The following is a 19,730-nucleotide window of genomic DNA, read 5'->3' as shown; positions in this document are numbered from 1 at the left end:
TCTAGGCAGGTCCCAGTCACCTGAATAATTTCTGAAATATCCAGAAAATCCTGGTGGTAGTCTCATTAGTTAGCTTAGTAAGTGCTTGACGTACAAAACAAAAATGCCATGAGGAAGGGAGAGTGCCGCCGCCCACCCTTGTTCAGGGTGGCTCTCTGCACAGTTGGGGGTCGTGAAGAAGGGCTGGGGAAGCCAGCTTACACAAGGAGCCTCTACCTTGGGAGTTAATAGGCAGGGAAGTTGCTGTCAAAGCCCGAGCACTTTGTATCCTGCACAGTTTACATCTTCTCTGCTCTTTACTGTACATTACCTCATCTCCCCAAGGCCCTGCATCTAAACCAGAAACAAGCACACAAAACACGCAGTTCCAACAACCTGGACCCCCCTTCTTGGTTCCTTCTTTGAGCACTGTCCTCCTCACCCATCTTTCTTTCTGTTTGACGCTTGTTTCAGTTAAAACCATCCTACTCTATCGAAAGAGACCAATTGTCTATGATTCATGCAGCGCCCCAAAGCTGGGACGATGAAGCACGTCTGTAGGTTCCCACCCTGCTTGGGAAACTAAATGTCAAGGAAGGAACCCATGCAGGGCAGGCCCTCTACCAGGAAGGACAGTGGAGACTTCCTTTTTGTTCTGCCCTGATTAAAGGGCCCTTTCTGCCCTGTTTCTGAAAGGTGTTGAACCATCTATCCAGTGATCTGCTATCTGCTATCACATCAAGTCAGTTCAAGAGAAGTAATTCATTTATTCATTCATTCACGCAGAAAATGACAGGTACTTAGAGTAGTCAGAATCACTGAGACAGACAGTGGAATGGTAGTTGTCAGGGGGAGGGGGAATGGGGAGTTAGTGTTTGATGGGTACAGTTTCAGTTTTATAAGATGAAAAGAGTTATGGAGATGGACAGTGGTGATGGTTGCACAACATATGAGTGTATTTAATACCTTTGAACTGTAGACTTAAAAGTGGTTAAGATGGTAAATTTTATGTTATGGGTATTTTACCACAATAAAAAAAATTGAGGAAAAAGATTACAGAATGTCAGGCCTAACTGAACTAAGGAGAAAGGGTGTTTATGTGTTGGGGTGCGGGGAGACTAGAGATGGAGGTGAGATAATGAAGGAGTGTGTGAAAGCTTTGCCACCTAAGTCTTGAAACTAGATCTCTATCTGTTTAAGGATTAAGTCAAAACTCCTCAGTACGACACACAAAGGCCCTCTTTGACCTGGCCTCTGATTCCTAATGTAGCCTCACTTCTCTCCTTTCTGGCTTTCGCCCCAAACTGCCCTGGCTCAATGTCTTTCCTCCGCCTTCCTTCCCCCACTTCCTCACCTAGCTGACTGCTCCTCACCCTCTCTGAGTTAGTTCCAGTCATCCCTCCCCCAGGAAGCCTTCTCTGCCATCCCTGTGGGATATCCTTTCCCCATGCTCTCCAGCCCCCCGGGGGCTCCTTAATGGCGTGGTCAGTGGCTTTGAGGTCAGGCTCCCCAGCGCTCAGCACAGGGAACACTCAATATTTGTGGACTGAGTCGTGGCGGTGATAAACACAGGGACCCAGCCCCGAAGAGCTGAAGTTACAGAATAAGGGAAAATGTGAAACCTCGCAACAGGCCGCTTCTTTGCTGCCCAGGGACCACCTGGGGGGATGACTACTTAAGAAGCACCAATTCTTCCTGGGTGGATTTTATGAGATTCCCAGCCTCTGAGGGGCACTGGAAAGATAAATGAGATGACATTTATGAAGTGTCGCCTCTGATGCAACATGCTATATGAAGGCCAATAATTAACTTGTGAGGCTGTAGCTTGCAAGAGGCATCTGGACACTGTGTCAGGCTGCCCTCACTGCCTCTGCTTACAAAGCCAGCCATTCTGCCTTGATCCACAACGTTTGTGCTGCGTACAAAGACATAGCAAGGGGGTAAATTTCCTAGAGGAAAGTCTGCTGTGGAAATTGTGTCCCATCATGAGAAGTACAGGGCCGAAGGCACTTGCAGGGTGACATTCGATAGGGGATGCTGGGGCACACAGAGGCAGCTTGGGGCCACGAGGAACTCTCTAAGAAAAAGATATGCAGAGAAATAATGGGGTGGGAGGTATTACCTGTTCAATTTATTTCTTTATTTTGAAAGCATCTGATAGGAAATAGAAGGATTATACTAAGAATGGCCTTAGTTCCAATGAAGAGACATCAGATGCAATTTCTCAGCTTGGGGGGAGTTTCTGTTCTCTAGTGTTTATCATTTTGCATAGTTCAAACACAATTACCACAACTTTAAGGGCAGATGCTGATAACGGAAGATCTGTAGCTATTTGGGCTTATTCTGTTCAGAGTAAGCTTAAGTACACGTTGATGCACACAGACACAGATGTACAAAACCGTGCCACGCAAACCCCCAAATTCCTGTGAATCATCAGAACCGTATTCATAAACTACTTCCTCTTGTCACAGCAGGCGCACATTCATTATCTCCTTTGGTCCTGACACTGACACTCTGAGGTGGGCCAGCACAGGATTATTTCCCCTGCTCTACAAATGGCAAGTAGAGGCCCCTGGAGTGAGGAGGCTTGTGTAAGATCACTGGCTGAGTTGTCAGATTCTGTTATTGGGTGATTTTCAACACGTGACTGAAGACAGAAAACAACGGAGTTGGGGGAACCATTGCTAGTTTGCCTTCTTCCCCACTGCTTTTCACCCTTGCAAAGTGTGTGTGTGTGTGTGTGTGTGTGTGTGTGTGTGTGTGTATGTGTAGAATATCTGTTACATGCCAGCAACCGGGGCACAGATTCTCTATCTTACATACTTATGAAATGAGTAGTTCAATGAGGCACATCAAGGTGATAGACTACTACTGGTTAGTGTTTCAGAGAGTTTATCATCCACATGGAGCAGATCATTTAGAGCTAACAACTCTGGAGGTGTGGAAAGGAAAGCTTAGACCTCATGGGTGATAAACAAATGTTAGAAAAATACACTTCACTTCTTGAAAAAATCAGTTCCAGATCTTCATTCCATTATGATTGCACTGGCTCTGGCAATGCACATTAGCTGCTGGCCTTTGTGGAGCTAATAGCTCTAGAGCAATTCCCATCCAGGAGGAACCTGAGCCGCATCTGTGCCACTGCATAGCCATGTCACCCAGTATCCATATTTACCCCTCAGAGTGCATCAGTGATAGTCATGACCTTGGAGTGTTCCAAGATAACTGCAGGGCCTCCATCAGCCTGACCAATGCATCCTAGAGATTCTTGTCTATCAAGCATGGACTTTGCCTCTCAGCTCTCTCTCTTTTTTCTATCAAGAAAGTATAAATTTGAAGGAAGAGATATTTGACTGAAAGAAATTCAGGATATCTCAGGGGAAGCTGCTAGCATATCCAATTTAATAGTGCCCTCAATGACTAAAGTTACTTCAAGCTCCAGAGAGGTAACTTTCCCAAGTAAATTCTAAGTGTGTGTGTGTGTGTGTGAGTATGAGTGTGTGTTTGTGTGTGTGTGTGTGTGTGTGTGTTGGGGAGGATGAGCAAGGAGGAAGAAAGAATACAAATTAGATGCTCTAAATATCAATCTCACCAATACTCCTTTTATTTCAGAAGCTTCTTTGCTGGATCGGCAGTGGTGAATTAAGTAAAATAACTTCTCGGCTAATCACCTCCAATCTCTCACATCAGACATTGGTGTTGTTCAAAAGAGAAACCAAGGGACCTACCTAGATGATTCTGCTTTATAGAGTCTTCTGATATCCCTAAATGGAGGAATAGGGACAAAAGGGGCAAGACAGTCACTTGAAAAACTAAGCAAGAATGTCAGCGTTGAAAGAGGCCATCTGGAACATCTAAGACAAATGCCTCGTGTAACAGAAGAGGGGATGGCGCTTCTACACTCATACAGCAAGACCACAGGAGCTCTCTGGCTGCCTCTGGTTCTGGGGTGAGTGGTTTCCACCACCCCTGCTGCCTCTTTCAAAGGGAAAGTGTGGGTTTCATGAAAGGTGCTCAGGATTTGAAAGGCTAGCGGCACAGAGATGGAGAGAAGGGAGGGATTCCTAATTTGAGGGTGAATTTAGGAAGGTTACTTTGCTTGCACAGGACACTTTTTACCACTACAGTTATTTTTTAGGTAAAACAATAGCTCTCTCTTGTTGAAAGCTTACCATGTGGTAGGTCTGTGCCAGGGATTTTATATTTATTATCTCAAAGCCAGTCTCTGAAGTAGTAATTATCATCTCCATTTCATGTCACACACCCATGAAGTAGCAAACTGGGATTCAAATCTAGTTGCTACCAGTATGCCATAGTGCGATGAGATCTGGGTCTGTAACTGCTATCAGTGGGCATTGATGGTCCATCTGGGTCAGATTTAGATCATCCACATGTGATGCTAAGTCTGTGCCGTGAAATTTATGACAAATGGTAGAATGGACATCTGTTGTTGGCTGCCTAGCATCTTTGTCCCCTCGTTCCAGGTAATGATATACCCAACTTCCTTTCAGGAACTGTCCTTACCCCATTCTTAGCTATGCAAGAATTGAGTGACTCCACGCTCAGCTCCAGGGATGGGCCCCTGGTTAGCAAAGCCATACCCTGGCCACAGTGATTGGTTCAGGAAGGGCACATGACCCAATTAGGCCAATCAAGTGTTAGGAAACACTTGCTGGGGCCTTCTGAGAAAGAAGCTTTTATGCTCTTCTGAGAATGCTGCCTGGTGAGATGTTCTCTCTTCCTATTACCTTGACCGGGGACAAGCTCTAGGAGCTACTTGACTAAGGACAAGCTCCAGGAGCCACTGGCAGCCATCTGGCGACCCTGGGGACAACCAGCCTTAGGATGGAGCAGACATTATGCACAGTACGGAGGAGTGATGGAAAGTAACTGGGTCCTTAGTGATACTGAGCCACTGGGTTAAGCCTTGTCTGATGCCGGAGCCAATCTCTGGATTTTCAGTTAGCTGATAATAATAAATTCTGCTTATTTTTTATTTTTATTTTTAAAAATTCTCTTTATTTTTAAAGTCATTTTGAGTTGGATTTTCTGTTATTGAATATTAAACATTTTAAACTGATACAGAGGGGTGGGCCAAACCGTGTATCCACAATCCATGCTGGATGCTTAAGTCAGCAAAGGCTCTGATCACTCTATGCATTGGTTGCTCTCATTCTGCAGTCAGTAGTGAGGTTTTCACTCATTCCTTTCCATTAAAATCATTAGCAATCGTCCCTCTTTAGAGTGCAAAAATAGGCTGAGTGGATGAAGAAAAAATGAAAATGTCTCCAGCAAGTCATAAACTACTTCCCACACCTACTTAAAGTTTAAGGACTACCTTAATACTCCATGTTTAATTGTTAATTGAGAGTTTAAAAATCAAAAATGCCAACTTTGCCTTCGATGAGATGGCAAATTATGCTGCTGTAGAAGGTAACATAATGTAAAACAGCCAACATTACCAAGGCACACAAATGCTTTTGGTATGTAAAATTGCTTTGTAAAATATTTGCTCCATCTGCTGAAAGCGGCAAAGACAATTTTCCCTTGATAGCTAATGGCCCATCTTGGCTGCGTGGCAAGTGATTCGCTGCGGTGGCGGCTCTCATTAAACAGAATGGTGAAAATGTGGTATATAATTCCATACTTAGGTAGCATTATCCACTCGCTGCTTCTCGAGAAGTCTGTCCCTCATTATCCAGGCCTCCACCTTGCACCAACGTGCAGGCCTAGCAGTTGATTTGACTCGAGAAGCATTTTGTCCAACTGAGGCACATATGTTGCGCCTCCATTCCAAAGCTCAGCACAACTGCTTCGCCCCGACCAGAAACGCTAGAGAGGTTCATTCCCTTTCAGTTTTCCAGCTCTTCAACTGCTGTTTATTTTTTTCCCCTCTCCACAGGGGGCCATGATTTTCTTTCTAGGCTCACCCTGTCGCACTGCATGCTGGGGGTTTCAATAGATAAAGATTAAGCATTTCTTGAAATTCTTACTTGAACTTTGCACATACACAAAAGCAGGAAAAATTTTTCCTGTGGGCCAAAGCGGCCACCATAAAAGCCGGACAGACACTGCCCTTGGTTCATGGTGTATGTGGTCGTCTGTGATCGCTCTCTTTAAAGGAGTTGTTTACACTGTTCTCTGAATTACTTCAACATCTGCTAAAAGAACAATTAAAAATAAATAATCCAGGGTGGTTTAAAAAAAGAAGAATATGTTCATGTTTTGGGAATGATATTAAAAAGTAGTTACAGCAGCAAGTGGTGGATTTTTTAAAAGATATTTTTAACGTTGGACAATGGGTTTAAAGGCAATTATATTAAATATGAGTGACATCAAGTAAAAACATGTGACTGTTTTAAAGATTACACAATATTTTAAAGCAGAAACCACGCAGTTTAAAAATCAACCATAAATGGTAGTGGCCATAATTATTATTATTGACAATAGGTTTCTTTCTTTCCAGTTAGAGAAATATCGCTGGTTGAGAAAACTGCATATGCTGAAAAAGCTCTTTAGTTGAAAATTAAAAGCAAAAGAAAACACATGTGCCCTTTGGACTTGCTTTTTCATTCAAATAGTGGGGAGCGGGGTGAATTTGTCGACTGAAATGGGAGACTATCAGCAGGATTTATATTTTAATTTTATACAAAATAAATGGGCAAGCATCTGCCTTTCTTAATCGGAGTCTGTACCTTCTTTGATATTTCCACGTGTACAGAGGTATATACTTGAGGCGGACGTGATAGCATTATATATTTAGTATTGTTTTTTCTACAGACCATGCTTATTAAAATACCAGGGTAGTAAATCGGTGAATTCCAAAAGTGAGGATTTTTTGTTTGCTCTGGCACAATTACACGAAAGTCTGGGTCTTCTCAAGGGCATCCCTCTCTCACCGAGGGGCATGGAGGACAGACGACCAGAAGCAAATGGCGCAGTGGCCAGCAGAGGAGAGTAAAACCCACTCTGAATCTGTTCCAAATATCCGTGCCTGCTCTGTGGCTTGAAGCAGATATATCCAAAAGAACTCCAGTGGGGACTTCCTGTATGTGAAAACATAACCAATTCTTGTTCCTCTCATCTTTTGCTTTATTCCTTCCTTCCACGCTGTTATCGCGAAAACTGGTAGTTAAATTCAATTGATTCAAAATATTCCGGATCCATATGGCCGCCAACCCTGGAGCTGAGGCGATAGCGCCTCACTGCTGTTCTCAAGCATTTGCCTCTCCCCTAGTCCCCAGATGGTGGGAGTAACATTTAAACCTCCTTTTCTCTGCCTTGTACAATAGACCTTGGCACCATTTCAACTGTTTACTCCGGTAATTAACAGCTCTGATACCACAACAATTACAACTCCTATACTCTCACCACAATAATGCTATGAATTAGTGAGAGCTAATGGCTGGAAGGTAGAGGGTTTCCAGACTGTGAGATCTGTGCATTTTTAGAATAAAATAAAAGGTACAAACAGCATGCTTGCAGTAGACAATGATTACCTAGTAATTAGTTTACACAAAGCTTCCTATTTAATGGCAAAACGCTGTAATTAACGTGTGACAGAAAATCAAAGGGTACTTTGTAAGCATATGAAAAATTAACACTGCAGGCCCATAGCTTTATGTACTGATTAGAAGCATATTAAATCAATAGGACACACAAACCAACAGCTTGTATAGCTGATTATTATAGGTCCTCAGAAGGGGGACCCAGCTTTCATTTAACTTGGGGAGGCAATTTTCCTTCTCCTGTCATCTTCCTCAGGCACAGAGAAGCACCTCACACCCAACCCTGGCAGCTTCATGAAAACAACCACTGAACTGGAAGAAAACATTCTAAGTCATTTTCAGAGATAAGGAAAAATATGTAAATGACTAAGACTTTCCAATGATTGCGGTGACGTGCTGCTACACTAATTAGAAAAGACACCAACTGGAACCGGAAAATGAAGCAACCGGGTCTCAATCTTGTGGTCAGAAAAATCTCTACTTTATCAGGTCAATGCCTCTTTATACAACATATAGGAAGTTTAAATAACTGGAATTATTTTCTGTTTTCAAATTATAAGAAACCAGGCTGCTTTCAAGGTTTATTCTTTTAAAGGTATTATCTGGGTAAATCATTGCGTAGGCACAACTTGGTCAACATTCTGTATCCACAATAGCCACAATCCTATGTAATGATAATTGATGCGTAGAACAATGTTCTGGAAGCCTACAAGATGCTACAGGACCTTCTGAATCACCATAAAAAGATTAAATTGTATGTACTTGTTCAATATTACCTACAACTTAACTGTAATGCAATTTTATGGTAATATTAATAACAAGTAGCATTTCTTGAAGTCTTATGTGCTAAGTACATTGGTAGCCAACCCACAAAGGTTATCTCATTTAATTCTCACTACCTCCCCAGAAGACAGGTACTAATATTACTTCTCTTTACAGTTGAAGCGATAGAAACCTGGAGAGCTGAAGTGACTTGCCCATGGCTCCCCCCGAGTAACCTCTGTGCGCCTAGGCTGTGGAACCCACGAAGCCAGGCCACCTCCTACTTATCCTGAATGTTCAATTTTTCATACTAGCCTATTCCAGACCTCATTTTGCTTCAGAGGAAGTTTACATGTCAATCTGGAACAGGAGACTAAAAACAAACAAACAAAATATGTGGTTGCTTATCCAAAAAACAGGGTTTTAAAAACTCACTATATTTTTAATGCTGTGTCTGATTGTGAAGATAGGCTACTTACTCTAAGCTCTGTGAGACTTTACAGGTTCACTAAAATGATCTTGCTAGTGTACTAAGTTGAGAAAGGCATTGAAAATTTGTCACCTCCATGAACGATCAAAGGGTGATATCTAAAACTCACTCTCCTCACCCATGCACATAAGTAGGTACGTGAGGCAGTTAGGTTGCAAAGCCGAATCCTACAGACCCAACAGGGCCTCTTCTCTGAAACTATGAGGTGTGTGTACCGATGGCCCTCTTACGTCTCAGCCTGCTGGCAACAGGACAGCAGCTCTCCTTTCAGACAGGAAAGGGAAGAAATTTGAGAGCAATAGCTGTGGGACGTTTGTGTTTCCCGCAAGTCTCTGTAGAAAGCAGACAATCTGCCACAAGGGCAGCAGGCCACAACGGCAGGGACCTGAGGGAGAACACTACTCTAAGGCTTTCAAACAACGGGTCTTTTCTAAATGGATGCAGCTCAGTGTGGCAAGGGCATGGGGCCAGGAGGAGTGGATGTGTGTTCCAAACTAGGTGCGGATCATTTACTAGCTGTGTGAACTTGGGCAAGTCACTGCACTTCCCAAGCATCAATTTCTCCATCGGTAAACAGAGTGACAATACCTTCCGTATCAAAGTGGTGTGGAAGTAAATGAGTAAAAACTTCCATTTTTTTCTGAGATTGAATGAGTCAATTCACATAAAGGACTGAAATGCCAGGACTCCCATGGATACCCAAATCCAAGACTCCTCAAGTCCCATGTATAAAATGGCATTGCACAGTTGCCCTCCGTATCTGCGGGTTCCACATCAACCAACCGTGGATCAAATATGCAATGGTACAATTCTATTATTATTATTAAGAAATATGGAGAAATGTCAAGACCTTATAGTGTATTCATGGGTCAACAAAATGCTAAATCTCACATCTAGGCCAGTATTCTGGCAACTACTCTTCTAAAGCAGTGTCACCAGGCCTCAGTACCACCAAGCCAATCTTCTAGGAGCAAGGGAGGGAAATTTTACCCTTTAAAAAAAGAAAGAAAGAAAAAGGCACAAGAAGGACTAGTACCACAACAGATGTCTACCTGGGTCTCCCTACACTGTCTTAGGTGAGAGTATCCAGGAAGGTTTTTCCCCTACAGGTGTGTCTTTGCTTAAGCCTTTATTCCTACTAAATGAAATCCCCCCGACTGGGGAGTGGGGTCTTTGGAGCATGCACACATGTGTAGATTCATTGAACCTTAACAAGCATTGAGTACTTAAGTGAGTGAGTTTACTGGAACCTGTTGGCGGAAGTAGGTTTTGTTAGCTGGTAGGATGAAGAGAGTAAGGTTGGTACCAAGCCATCATGAAAAAAATGAGAGTTGTGCTGTTTCCATTGTGGCCATCATGTAACATTCTGCTTTTCCTAAAATCACCTACATGTCAACACTGATTTTTTAAATGTGACTTCAGTGTTTTAGCATTTGTTGATTCTATGACTTTGTTTCAAGTCTCAACTGCAACCAAATAACTCTCGTTCTCAATTAGATAGGTAGAAAAAAAGATGATCTTTATATTAGATCCTTGAGTCTACACTGAATCATGCCTACATCTAAAACCAATATTTACATAAGATGTAAGAGCCTCTCAAAACAGTTCAGACTCCCATAAACAGCACTGTTTTTAATCTGTTGCCTACAACATACCAATGAGAAAAATCATGGTATCATGTCATAAACTGCTATGCAAATAATGCTATTTGTAAGTACTAACATAGTTTAGTGCTTACAGTCATATTCTCATTTCTAATAATTCTCCCAGAATGGAGTCTTTCTCTGGACTTTTAGCCTGCAGGATAGTCTTTCATCAAGAAGCTGAAATTTTTAATAACCTGCCAGCATATGTTTTGTATGTGCCAGGCTAGGCTTGATGACACAACATCTTCATTATCAAAAGAAACAGGTCTACAAACTGTAATAGGACATTAAAACATGCCTGTGCTCATAAAGTAATGTTTTGATGTCTAAATGTGCACCATTATGACGGTCTTCTGGAACAAAAGACAATTCTAATCCTAAATTTTCAATAGCTACACTCAGTGGAAATTGCGGTTCACTTCCACTCTGAATGCAATTTCACTTTGAAGGCAAAAGAATGTCAAAAGTCTCCCACAAAAAAAAAAAAAAAAAAAAAAGCTCTTCGGAACTACTTTATTTTTTATTTTTATTTTTGGCTTCTAACCACACCCTGGCCAAGCACAGGTCTCAGAGTGTAAAAAGATTTCATAATAATGATTTTTCCCTTGTTAAGTTAAAAAAAAGATTTAGACAGATTATTAATTATTCAAAAGTGTCACATTTCACAACATTAACAATAATGCCAAATGTACTTGGTGACAATTTAAAATGGTATTGTTTAAAATAATTGAAATTAAATAATATATATTCAGGTTTCTAAATGCAATTCAGCCAAATGCTAATATTTTAAATATTTTTAAAACTTAAAGTCAAACATTTCAAATTTATCATAGTCTAGTGTCAGGAGAATTTTATGAAAATTGGTTTGAAATATTGAGACAGCAAATACTTGTACATTAACATTTCAGTCTTTTAGATTAAAAAAGTCATACTTTTCATGGTTTAATCTCAACAGTTTTGCTTAAAATTTTTTTTTATATAAGATGAAACAAAATCTAGTCCAAGGAGAACACAAGAGAAACCTCTATGGGCCTCAAAATTAAATACATTTTCCCTGTTTTATTTTTTTCTAGAAGAGTAATTCATTTTGGTATCCTTTAAATAATATGTAAAAAGCTGGCCATGACAAGTACTGCATTTAGTCCATTCACTGATGAAGGGGGAAGAAAAGCCCGGAATAGATTATAAGGAGAACAGTAACATTTGTAAAAGGGAACTCTCCCTTCTGACTATCTTCTAGATTTATTCGTCATTTCACTTTCACAAGAATAATGGGGTTCTCTCTTGTGTGCCCCTCCCTTTCTATCACTTGTGTCTTGATTCGTATACTCGTATAGTAGGATGCTCAAAGCAGATGCAAATCACTGCAGAGCCCACTACTACAGACATCGGTGGGGAAGGAATCAGTTAAGGGAAACTGCGTCTGAATTTTCCTCATCAGTTATGCTTTCACCAGTAGCTCAGCCAAAACAGAGACTGGGATTAAGAGAAGCCAGGCAAGTCGAGGTCTCTGGATGCAAAATGATGCAACTTTTAGAATGGTGGGGATAATTCATATATGAGGCCATATAAAACTAATTATTAAGCAAGTTTGAAACAGACTAAGAAGTTGTACAATTCATCCTTCCATCAATATGTGTGGGAAAATCTGTACACGTCACTCATATGCTAAGAGTTTTTACCTATTCAGTTCTTGCCGGGAGAGTTTCTTGCTGGAATGTATTATTTTCTCAACATCTCACAGGCACCAGCAGTTACATAAATTTCCTTGAATTGTCTTCAAAAACATATGACTGCTGACAGAATGCTATTATACATTAGCTTCCAGGTGACAAGCATTCACTAATAGAACTTCTCTCTCATAATAAAATACAACTAGCTTAATAACAACACTTGTTAGAAGCATATGATCAAGACCCACTTACAGCAAATGATTAGATTTTTAATGTTATTTGAATATGGTAAAAAGATTACTTCCTAATTATCATAATCAATTTGAGGACTTTTAGGGCTCCAAGAAGGAACATTTAAAATAACCTAATCAACCTCATTCACTTTGTATATAAGAACTAAGGCCAAAGAAAGTAAAAAACTTGCCTAAGGTCTCACTGCTGGTAGGTAACACAGCTGAGTCTAGAAGAAAGTGCCTTATCTTCTAGCAGAGCCTTTTGCTTTATCTCCTATCTGTTCACAGACACTTCGGGTTTAAGTTACCATCGAACACTCACTTGTGCCCATTTCTTGCTCCAGTCTTCACGGCTGTATCTGTGACTCTCCTTTAGGACCCATTTGTAGCACTTTAGGTGGGATGGAATGTCACAAAATGCAGTCCCATTTCCTCCAAACTCATAGTCCATTTTAAAGAGCCAGCGTTGGATTTCCAGGTGATCAATGACCAGCTGACTCACCTGTTCTGTTATCTGTGGGGCCAAAGACACAGCAACATTTAGTTTCCTGGATTCCTTCTTATTGTGTTAACTTAGTTGTGGTACTTCTCATGTGTCTTTATTTCAAACAGTCTGTTCATTCGGTTTTCTTCTAGTTATTAAGACAGATTAGAAGAAGTTTTATGTGATACATGTATGTGTGTGTATATATATGTATATGGTGTGAATAAACCACTCACCAGTGGGACTAAAGACATGTTTAAAAGTATAATCTTATTTATGAGAAATTATGAAATTATCATTTGCTGGCTTTTAAAGGCAAAAGGAAAAAACCTGTGAATATCTGTAATTGAATCTTGATACTGTTTTCTTCCTTTTTCAGGGAATTATGTGCTTACTTATTCTTCAATTTTTTTTTTATAGTTTCAAGGTTGTAAAAAGTTATAGTCCCAAAAACTTTAACTGTTTGGAGCTTTGCTGAGCTTTTAAATGTTCTTGTCTATAAAGCATTTAATATTTTCCTCGTTAGTGTACGTGAAATACATACATTTGGCCGGTCAGTTGACAAAGTGTATTATGTGTATTGTAGGTACAAGACACATAAAGGAGATAAAACACTCATGAAAGCAACTTTCTTGGAATACAGACCTATCCTACATCTTATTTGAAACTATTCCCTCAAGAACTGGGCTCAGTCACATAAATGTTTCAGGGATAGAAGTTCAAGCTCTAATATCATAGTAATAATAATGATGATAATATCTAACATCATTGAACTCTCAGTAGGATCTAGGCCTTTGGCTAAGCTCTTTACATGAGTTTTCTTTTCTTTCTCTCTCTCTCTTTTGTTTTTTGGCTGCGCCGCGTGTCTTGTAGGATGTGGGATCTTAGTTCCCTGATCAGGGATTGAACCCGGGCTCTTGGCAGTGAGAGCATGGAGTCCTAACCAGTGGACCTCCAGGGAATTCCAAGTTTTTTCACATAACACTCATAAAAACCTATGAGGTAGGCATCATTATTAATTCCGCTTTATGTATAAATAACTGAGACTCAGCTAATTTAAATAACTTGCCCATGATCACACAGCATTGAGTGGCAGAGCAGAGACTCCACCCAGGCTGCTCTGAGTCCAATACCTAAGCCCATTTCTTCTCCACTGTGCTGCCCATCTCAACCTGCAGAGAGGTGGAGGAGAAGGGTGAGGTGGAGAAGGAAGTGAGGAGCAAGAGAAGCAACTTTCCAAACAGTCAACAAGCCATTTGGGATAAGTTTGAATCAGACAAAAGTCTATAGACTTTTGTTATATTACTTACTTAATTATAAGTAATCTTGTTCTAGTAGAGCCTTGGTGAAAAATAACTCATTAGATCACAAAATGATTTTTTTGTTTGGTCTTCTCATCTGACTTTCCAGTCTATAATGCACAGAAAAAACAATACCAAGCGTTCTCTCTCCTGAGCCTACCCCATGTTGTTCTTGGCCATGGTCTGTGCTTAAGGAGGCCTCTGCAGCATTATTCTCTTCACCTTTGATAAGTTTTTGTTCACCAAATGGATTTTTTAAAACTAAAGAGTGTGAAAGAACTCGAGATTATATTTCTGTTGAAATCTGGAGCTGGAAGATTAAAATTATTTTGATTAAAGGCACAGTCTGTTCTCTTGAGTTGTGTCTTTCCAGCAAATCTTCCTGGGGGATGTTACACTATGCAGCAGTGTAGAAGTGATACCAAAACAGGCATACTTGGGATCCCTGGAAGCCCCATGCAACCATGGGGTATTCAATTAGGGTGAAAATGAAATTGTCTTAGCTCCCTAATTATCAAGTAGTGTCTGTGGATAATTTGGGTGTTCAAATGACAAGTACTCTGGTCTACACACCATATGGCTATGAGCATAGCCTAGGAAGGTTTTTTAAATGTGCCTTCCAAGGTTACATCCCTTCTTTCTCTGCTGTTGTGTTGAGAAGTTAGATTCTATTTGTTGTATTACGGTCATACATTGCAGAAGTAGAAATGGTCTTTGGACTGTTAATATCCAATAAAATTCTTTTGCCAGTGTAAGGAAAGTTGTTCTGGCACAGCCTTTTTCATTGTATGTTTGGATGTATTGTATAATTGGAAGTTTCAACTACTAACAGAATTATTATCTGTTTCTTCTAAATCCTATTGTTTGTTGCTTCTGAGAATCCTATAAGTGGGTGCCTGTTGGTGAATCCCGTACAGTAATGAAAAGGATCAATAGTATTGTAAAGACTGCACCACTGGAAAGAATTATGCGCTATCTTTAAGTGAAAATTGAACAGTGCTTTAAAATAGCGTCACCATTTTTGATTATTTAACCAAAGCTGTCAATATTTCATATGGAACCCATGCCAGAAAGAGAACGTGCACGGTTACTTTATGGAACAAAACAGGAAATGCTCACTGTGCTCAAGTTGGATTTTTTAAATAAATTACTTAATCATAAACCAATGACTTTATGCTATTGCCCAACATTTATCATTTTCTATTTGAATCTCTCTGTTCAAAAGATGTAATATATTTTTTAATTGCCATACATTTTATACTGGTGTAGGGCAGAAGTAGAAAAATGTCTACTGCTAAAATCCAGCTGATAGCCAGGAATATTTATTAACCTAAATTAAGATAATCACAGCTTTCTTTCACCAGCTTTAAGTTTATGATGCACCTCGGTAAAAACTCAGTGTTATTGATTCATTACCATCTGCAAATTCAAAACGCTGACATGTTCAGATAGGCACTATGTGGAAAAATCTCAGTGGAGTACTTCAATTCTTGTTGACCTTAGAGATACATTTTCCAAACAGATAGCATGGACCTTAGTTATAACTTAGTTTATTGTGATACAATTTGCACATGCCATAGGTGAAATGACATCCTTCAAATCCAATTTGTCTATGAGGAGAGGTTTTTATCCTACTTCTGAATATCAGTATTAGGGGGAGGCTTTACTGCATTAAATGTTCCTGCATCTTTAACCACAATTAACATATAAAGTTCTAAAATATTTCATAGCAAAGACAGCCTGAGTTCTCATCAATGGGGACAAAAGCAGGACTCACTCAGTATAAATATTGCACATATTTTAAGTTTAAGGCTTTGAAGATTGTTTAATATACATGTATGAAATTGTATCATTTAAAAACGCATTTCACTTGTATTCTACAGGGAAGCAGAGTTAGGCAATCCACTCTGTTACCTTCAAATTCCAGTGGAGGTTAATGACAATGGAAGGGACATGCCAGGTTAGGAAGAGCCCCTCTCTTTTAATCCTATTAAGATTGCCTGTGCCTTTTCTAGACGCTGCCATCTTTAAGAGGAACTTCCTTCATGAGCCCATGTATTGCCCAAGAACACTCTATCTAGCAAGACTGAAACACTTTTGGGGCAATTTAATAAGCTAAATTTTCAAATTAGTCTCTGAAAAGTATGATTTGTTGAAAAGCTTGATTTGGGGGCTCAGCGGCTATGAGGTGCAGAGCATCAGGATCAGGCAACTGAGAGAAGAAGCGTGATCCCTAAATACTGTCCCTTACAAACATCCTCATTGTGTACAGTTCTTTAGTTTCCCTAGAAGTGGCTGCCCGGAATCACTTGTGATTGGCTCAGAGTAATGTTTAAGAGATGTATTGAAACAGAGGTTAGGAAATGTTAACAGCCATTTGTCCTTTATTTTCTTTATTGTGAAAAAAAAAAGCAGTTAAATGGGAGAACACCTGCCAGAGCTAACTCAAAGTGGCTAATTTCTAGTTCTCTAGTGGCTACATTTGTAGTGACTAATATTATATAATAGTTCTCCAAATAGTTAGGGCCCTAACTATCTGCTGGAAGAATGCATAGCCATAGACTCGGACCAAGGCAAAACCCAGAAGCAGATAGTTTTCCTCCTAGAGCCATTTTACTTCCCCTTTCTGGAATTTTCCCCCCTCCTTCCTATATGGCCACTTCCTGAGGAGCTAGGATTTTTTTTTTTTTTTTACAGAGCCACAGATATCTGCAGCCCTCTGCCACATGCCCTTTGCAACATGACTTGGCAGAAAGGGCTCACTCCCTGGAGCTTTCCAAACCTGCTCCTTTTAGCCAAAATTGACTCTCACATTTCTTAGGGTCCTGCTAACTAATATGTTGATGAATTAATCCATGTTAAGTCAATAAATATTGATAGCAGATTAGTATATGAATAGGGCCTTCAGTTCCTTAATCCAAATGAATAAATACTTTGGGAATTACAACAATTTCTATAAGGCCCCTAGGAAGACACTTTGAAACATGAAGGCCTAAAGTAGATCCCATCAACTCAACTCAAGTATTCCACAATATTCTTCATTGGGCAGGGCTGACACCAGAAGACCTAAAGTTCCCGTAAGGTCAAGAGAATGTGAAATATTTAAACAGAGCCTCGCCTGTCCACCCTGCATACCTGCTGGTGACTATAGACGTCATATATTCCAGGAGGGACTGGCACATTGGCGCTTTCAAAGACCCGTTTACTTCCGGACTTGGTACTATAGACATGAGCTAGTTCAGGCTCTGGGCCCAGGATGGGTACGTCTAACATATCCGCCACAGCTAAATCATCTCTGTGGAGGAGCCCGCTGACAATGTAGGCTTCTTTTCCTTGGATGAGATTTTTTATTCTTTTGATTGCCTTGGGACTGTACATCAGGTGAGTGGCCAGGCACATATGCTGCTTCTGGGGGGAGATCATATTATTCATGTTAAAAGGTGTTCTTTTTCTGGTCCACACACCTAATTTATAATGTTACGCACAATAAATGCATTATTAATAACAGGCTGGGTTATGAACTATCCCGTTGTTTAGCAGTTTAAATTGATAAAAGCTGTTGGGGTGAGGTTCCATAATCGCTCACGTCTTTAGTGTGTTGGAAATAGGCTCACTGGGAATAGAACTAATTACTACGCATCTGTATTTATTTGACCCACGTGGAATTATCCTTCTGTCAGAAGGAAAAGAGGCTGGTGGCCTTTGGATAATAGTGATTCATCTCTGCAACACTTCTGGCATGGTTTAACACTAAAGCGTCTGGAAAATCAATGCAAAAAAATGAAGGAGAAAACCCCATAGTATTCTTCACTGTTCAGGACTCCTATTCTGGCAACCCTTTAAATGATTCAGTAGGAAAAAGGCACTTGACTTGATGCTCTCTTCCCAAAGTTCTACCAAAAATTCCATTTCAGAGACTATGTATTGTTATGATGATCATCATGGTTCTTAGCCAACACTCCAGAAAGGATTCACGAATGGAAAATATTTGAGAATTTCAGTGAGACTCAAATTTCTTTTCCAATGGAAAACTCTTTTTATTTTTGACTACTTAGACCCAGCTCAGCAATACATGTGACTGTCTCATTCAATTAAATAAATAATTCCAGCATGTCTAATAAGGGGCAGAGGATGGAGCCAGATGGTCAACACACACCAAAACTAATACAAGCATATCTCTGCGCTCAAGGAGTGGGGACACAGATGAGTACCATTAATGCATAACTAATACAAGGCAGAGAAGGGCCATAAAGAGCTACAGAGGGTCTTGGAGGCAGGGAGGAGGGAGGCAGAGGCCACGTGCTAGTGGGGAAAGCTGAAAAGGCAAATTACTCATTCTTCTTGGGCCTCAGTTTCCTCATCTGTAAAATGCGTATAATAGTAGTACCCATCTCATAAGGATGCTATGAGTATTAAATGAGATAATACATGTAAAGCACTTATAATAGGGCCTTGGATATAAGCACTTAATGAATGTGAGCTTGTATTATTGTTATGAAAGAGGTCGGGGTTGAGGTAAGTTTTGAAGGATGGGTAGGATTTTAGCAGGTGAGGATGGCCATAGCCTAGGCTGGAATATGGGAACCCAAGATTGTGCTCATTTCCTTTAGAGAAGAGAGCATCATGGCACACGAGAAAGTGATGGGGCCTCGGAGTCAAATGGTTCTGTCTTTGAATCCAGCTCTATCCGTTATAAACAACCCGAACTTGGGCAAATGACTTAGACTCCTTGAGACTAAGTTTCTCCATCTTCTAAAAGGGAATAAAAATACCCATTTGATGGGTTCCTCTAAGGATAAAATAAGATCATAAATGTTTAACACCTGTTATAATGCATGGCATTGAGTTGATATTCGATCAATGGTAGTAATTATCAATATTATTATGGAGAAAACTTAAAAAAAATAAAGTCATTAAAATGTCATGCAAATAATATCATGCAAGACGTGAGAGTCTTAATGGAGTTCAAGGGATTTTGTACACTAGCACCTTCTCTCCTGGTTTTAGTCAAAATTATCTACTCAACATGGCATTGAAGTGTGGAGAAATTCCGAGCCACTATTTTGAGGGGTATCTGCTGCACCAGTCTGCAAACTGTTGGAGGGTATGACTGCTGAGTATAAGAGAAACCAACTGAGGAGAACCCCTGGATTTTAGTCCTGTCTGAATTTGTAACTTGCAAGTTGATTTAGAAAACTCTATCTTTCTGAGCCTTGGTTCCCCACATTCAAATGAGGGGTTTGAACTAGAAATCTCTAGGGTCCTTCCAGCTGTGATACAACGGTCCCTTTAAAACCAAAGCTCTTCTGGACATACTGTTTAATGAGTACAGAGTTTCTGCTTGGGATGTTGAAAAAGTTTTGAAAATGGATGATATGATGATTGCACAACACTGTGAATGTACCTGATTTCATTGAAACTGTACACTTAAAATGATTTAAATGGTAAATTTTATTGGTATGTATATTCGCCTCCCCCACCCCCCCCCCCCCCCCCCCTACCCCCCCCCCCCCCCCCCCCCCCCCCCCCCCCGCCAAAAGACAAAATAAAAACCTCCTCTGAGAAGAGGATTTTATGATTTACCCTGTTGAACCCTTCCTTCAGAGCAAGTGTTATATTCTAAGCTCTTTAGGTCTAGGCAATATGCCTTTTCT

General features: G+C 40.4%; 1 protein-coding gene across 5 annotated transcripts in view; it reads right to left on the bottom strand.

Annotated features, from left to right (window-relative positions):
- IQCH (IQ motif containing H) overlaps positions 1–19,730 on the bottom strand; it is a 212,359-nt gene that overhangs the window by 59,830 nt on the left and 132,799 nt on the right. For 3 of the 5 annotated variants that reach the window (XM_065871350.1, XM_065871351.1, XM_065871353.1), the window contains exon 8: positions 12,614–12,805. The exons of 1 other annotated variant lie outside the window; for it this stretch is intronic. In XM_065871350.1, the coding sequence (XP_065727422.1) occupies positions 12,614–12,805 (192 nt within the window). Of the gene's footprint in view, positions 1–12,613; positions 12,806–17,211; positions 17,485–19,730 lie in introns of all 5 variants that reach the window. One more of the 5 variants, XM_065871349.1, reaches the window with a different exon arrangement.

This window comes from Phocoena phocoena, chromosome 2 (assembly GCF_963924675.1).
Source record: "Phocoena phocoena chromosome 2, mPhoPho1.1, whole genome shotgun sequence".
Taxonomy (NCBI): Eukaryota; Metazoa; Chordata; class Mammalia; order Artiodactyla; family Phocoenidae; genus Phocoena; species Phocoena phocoena.
Note: the sequence above shows the minus strand (reverse complement) of the source record. Positions and strands in the feature narration are given on the sequence as shown.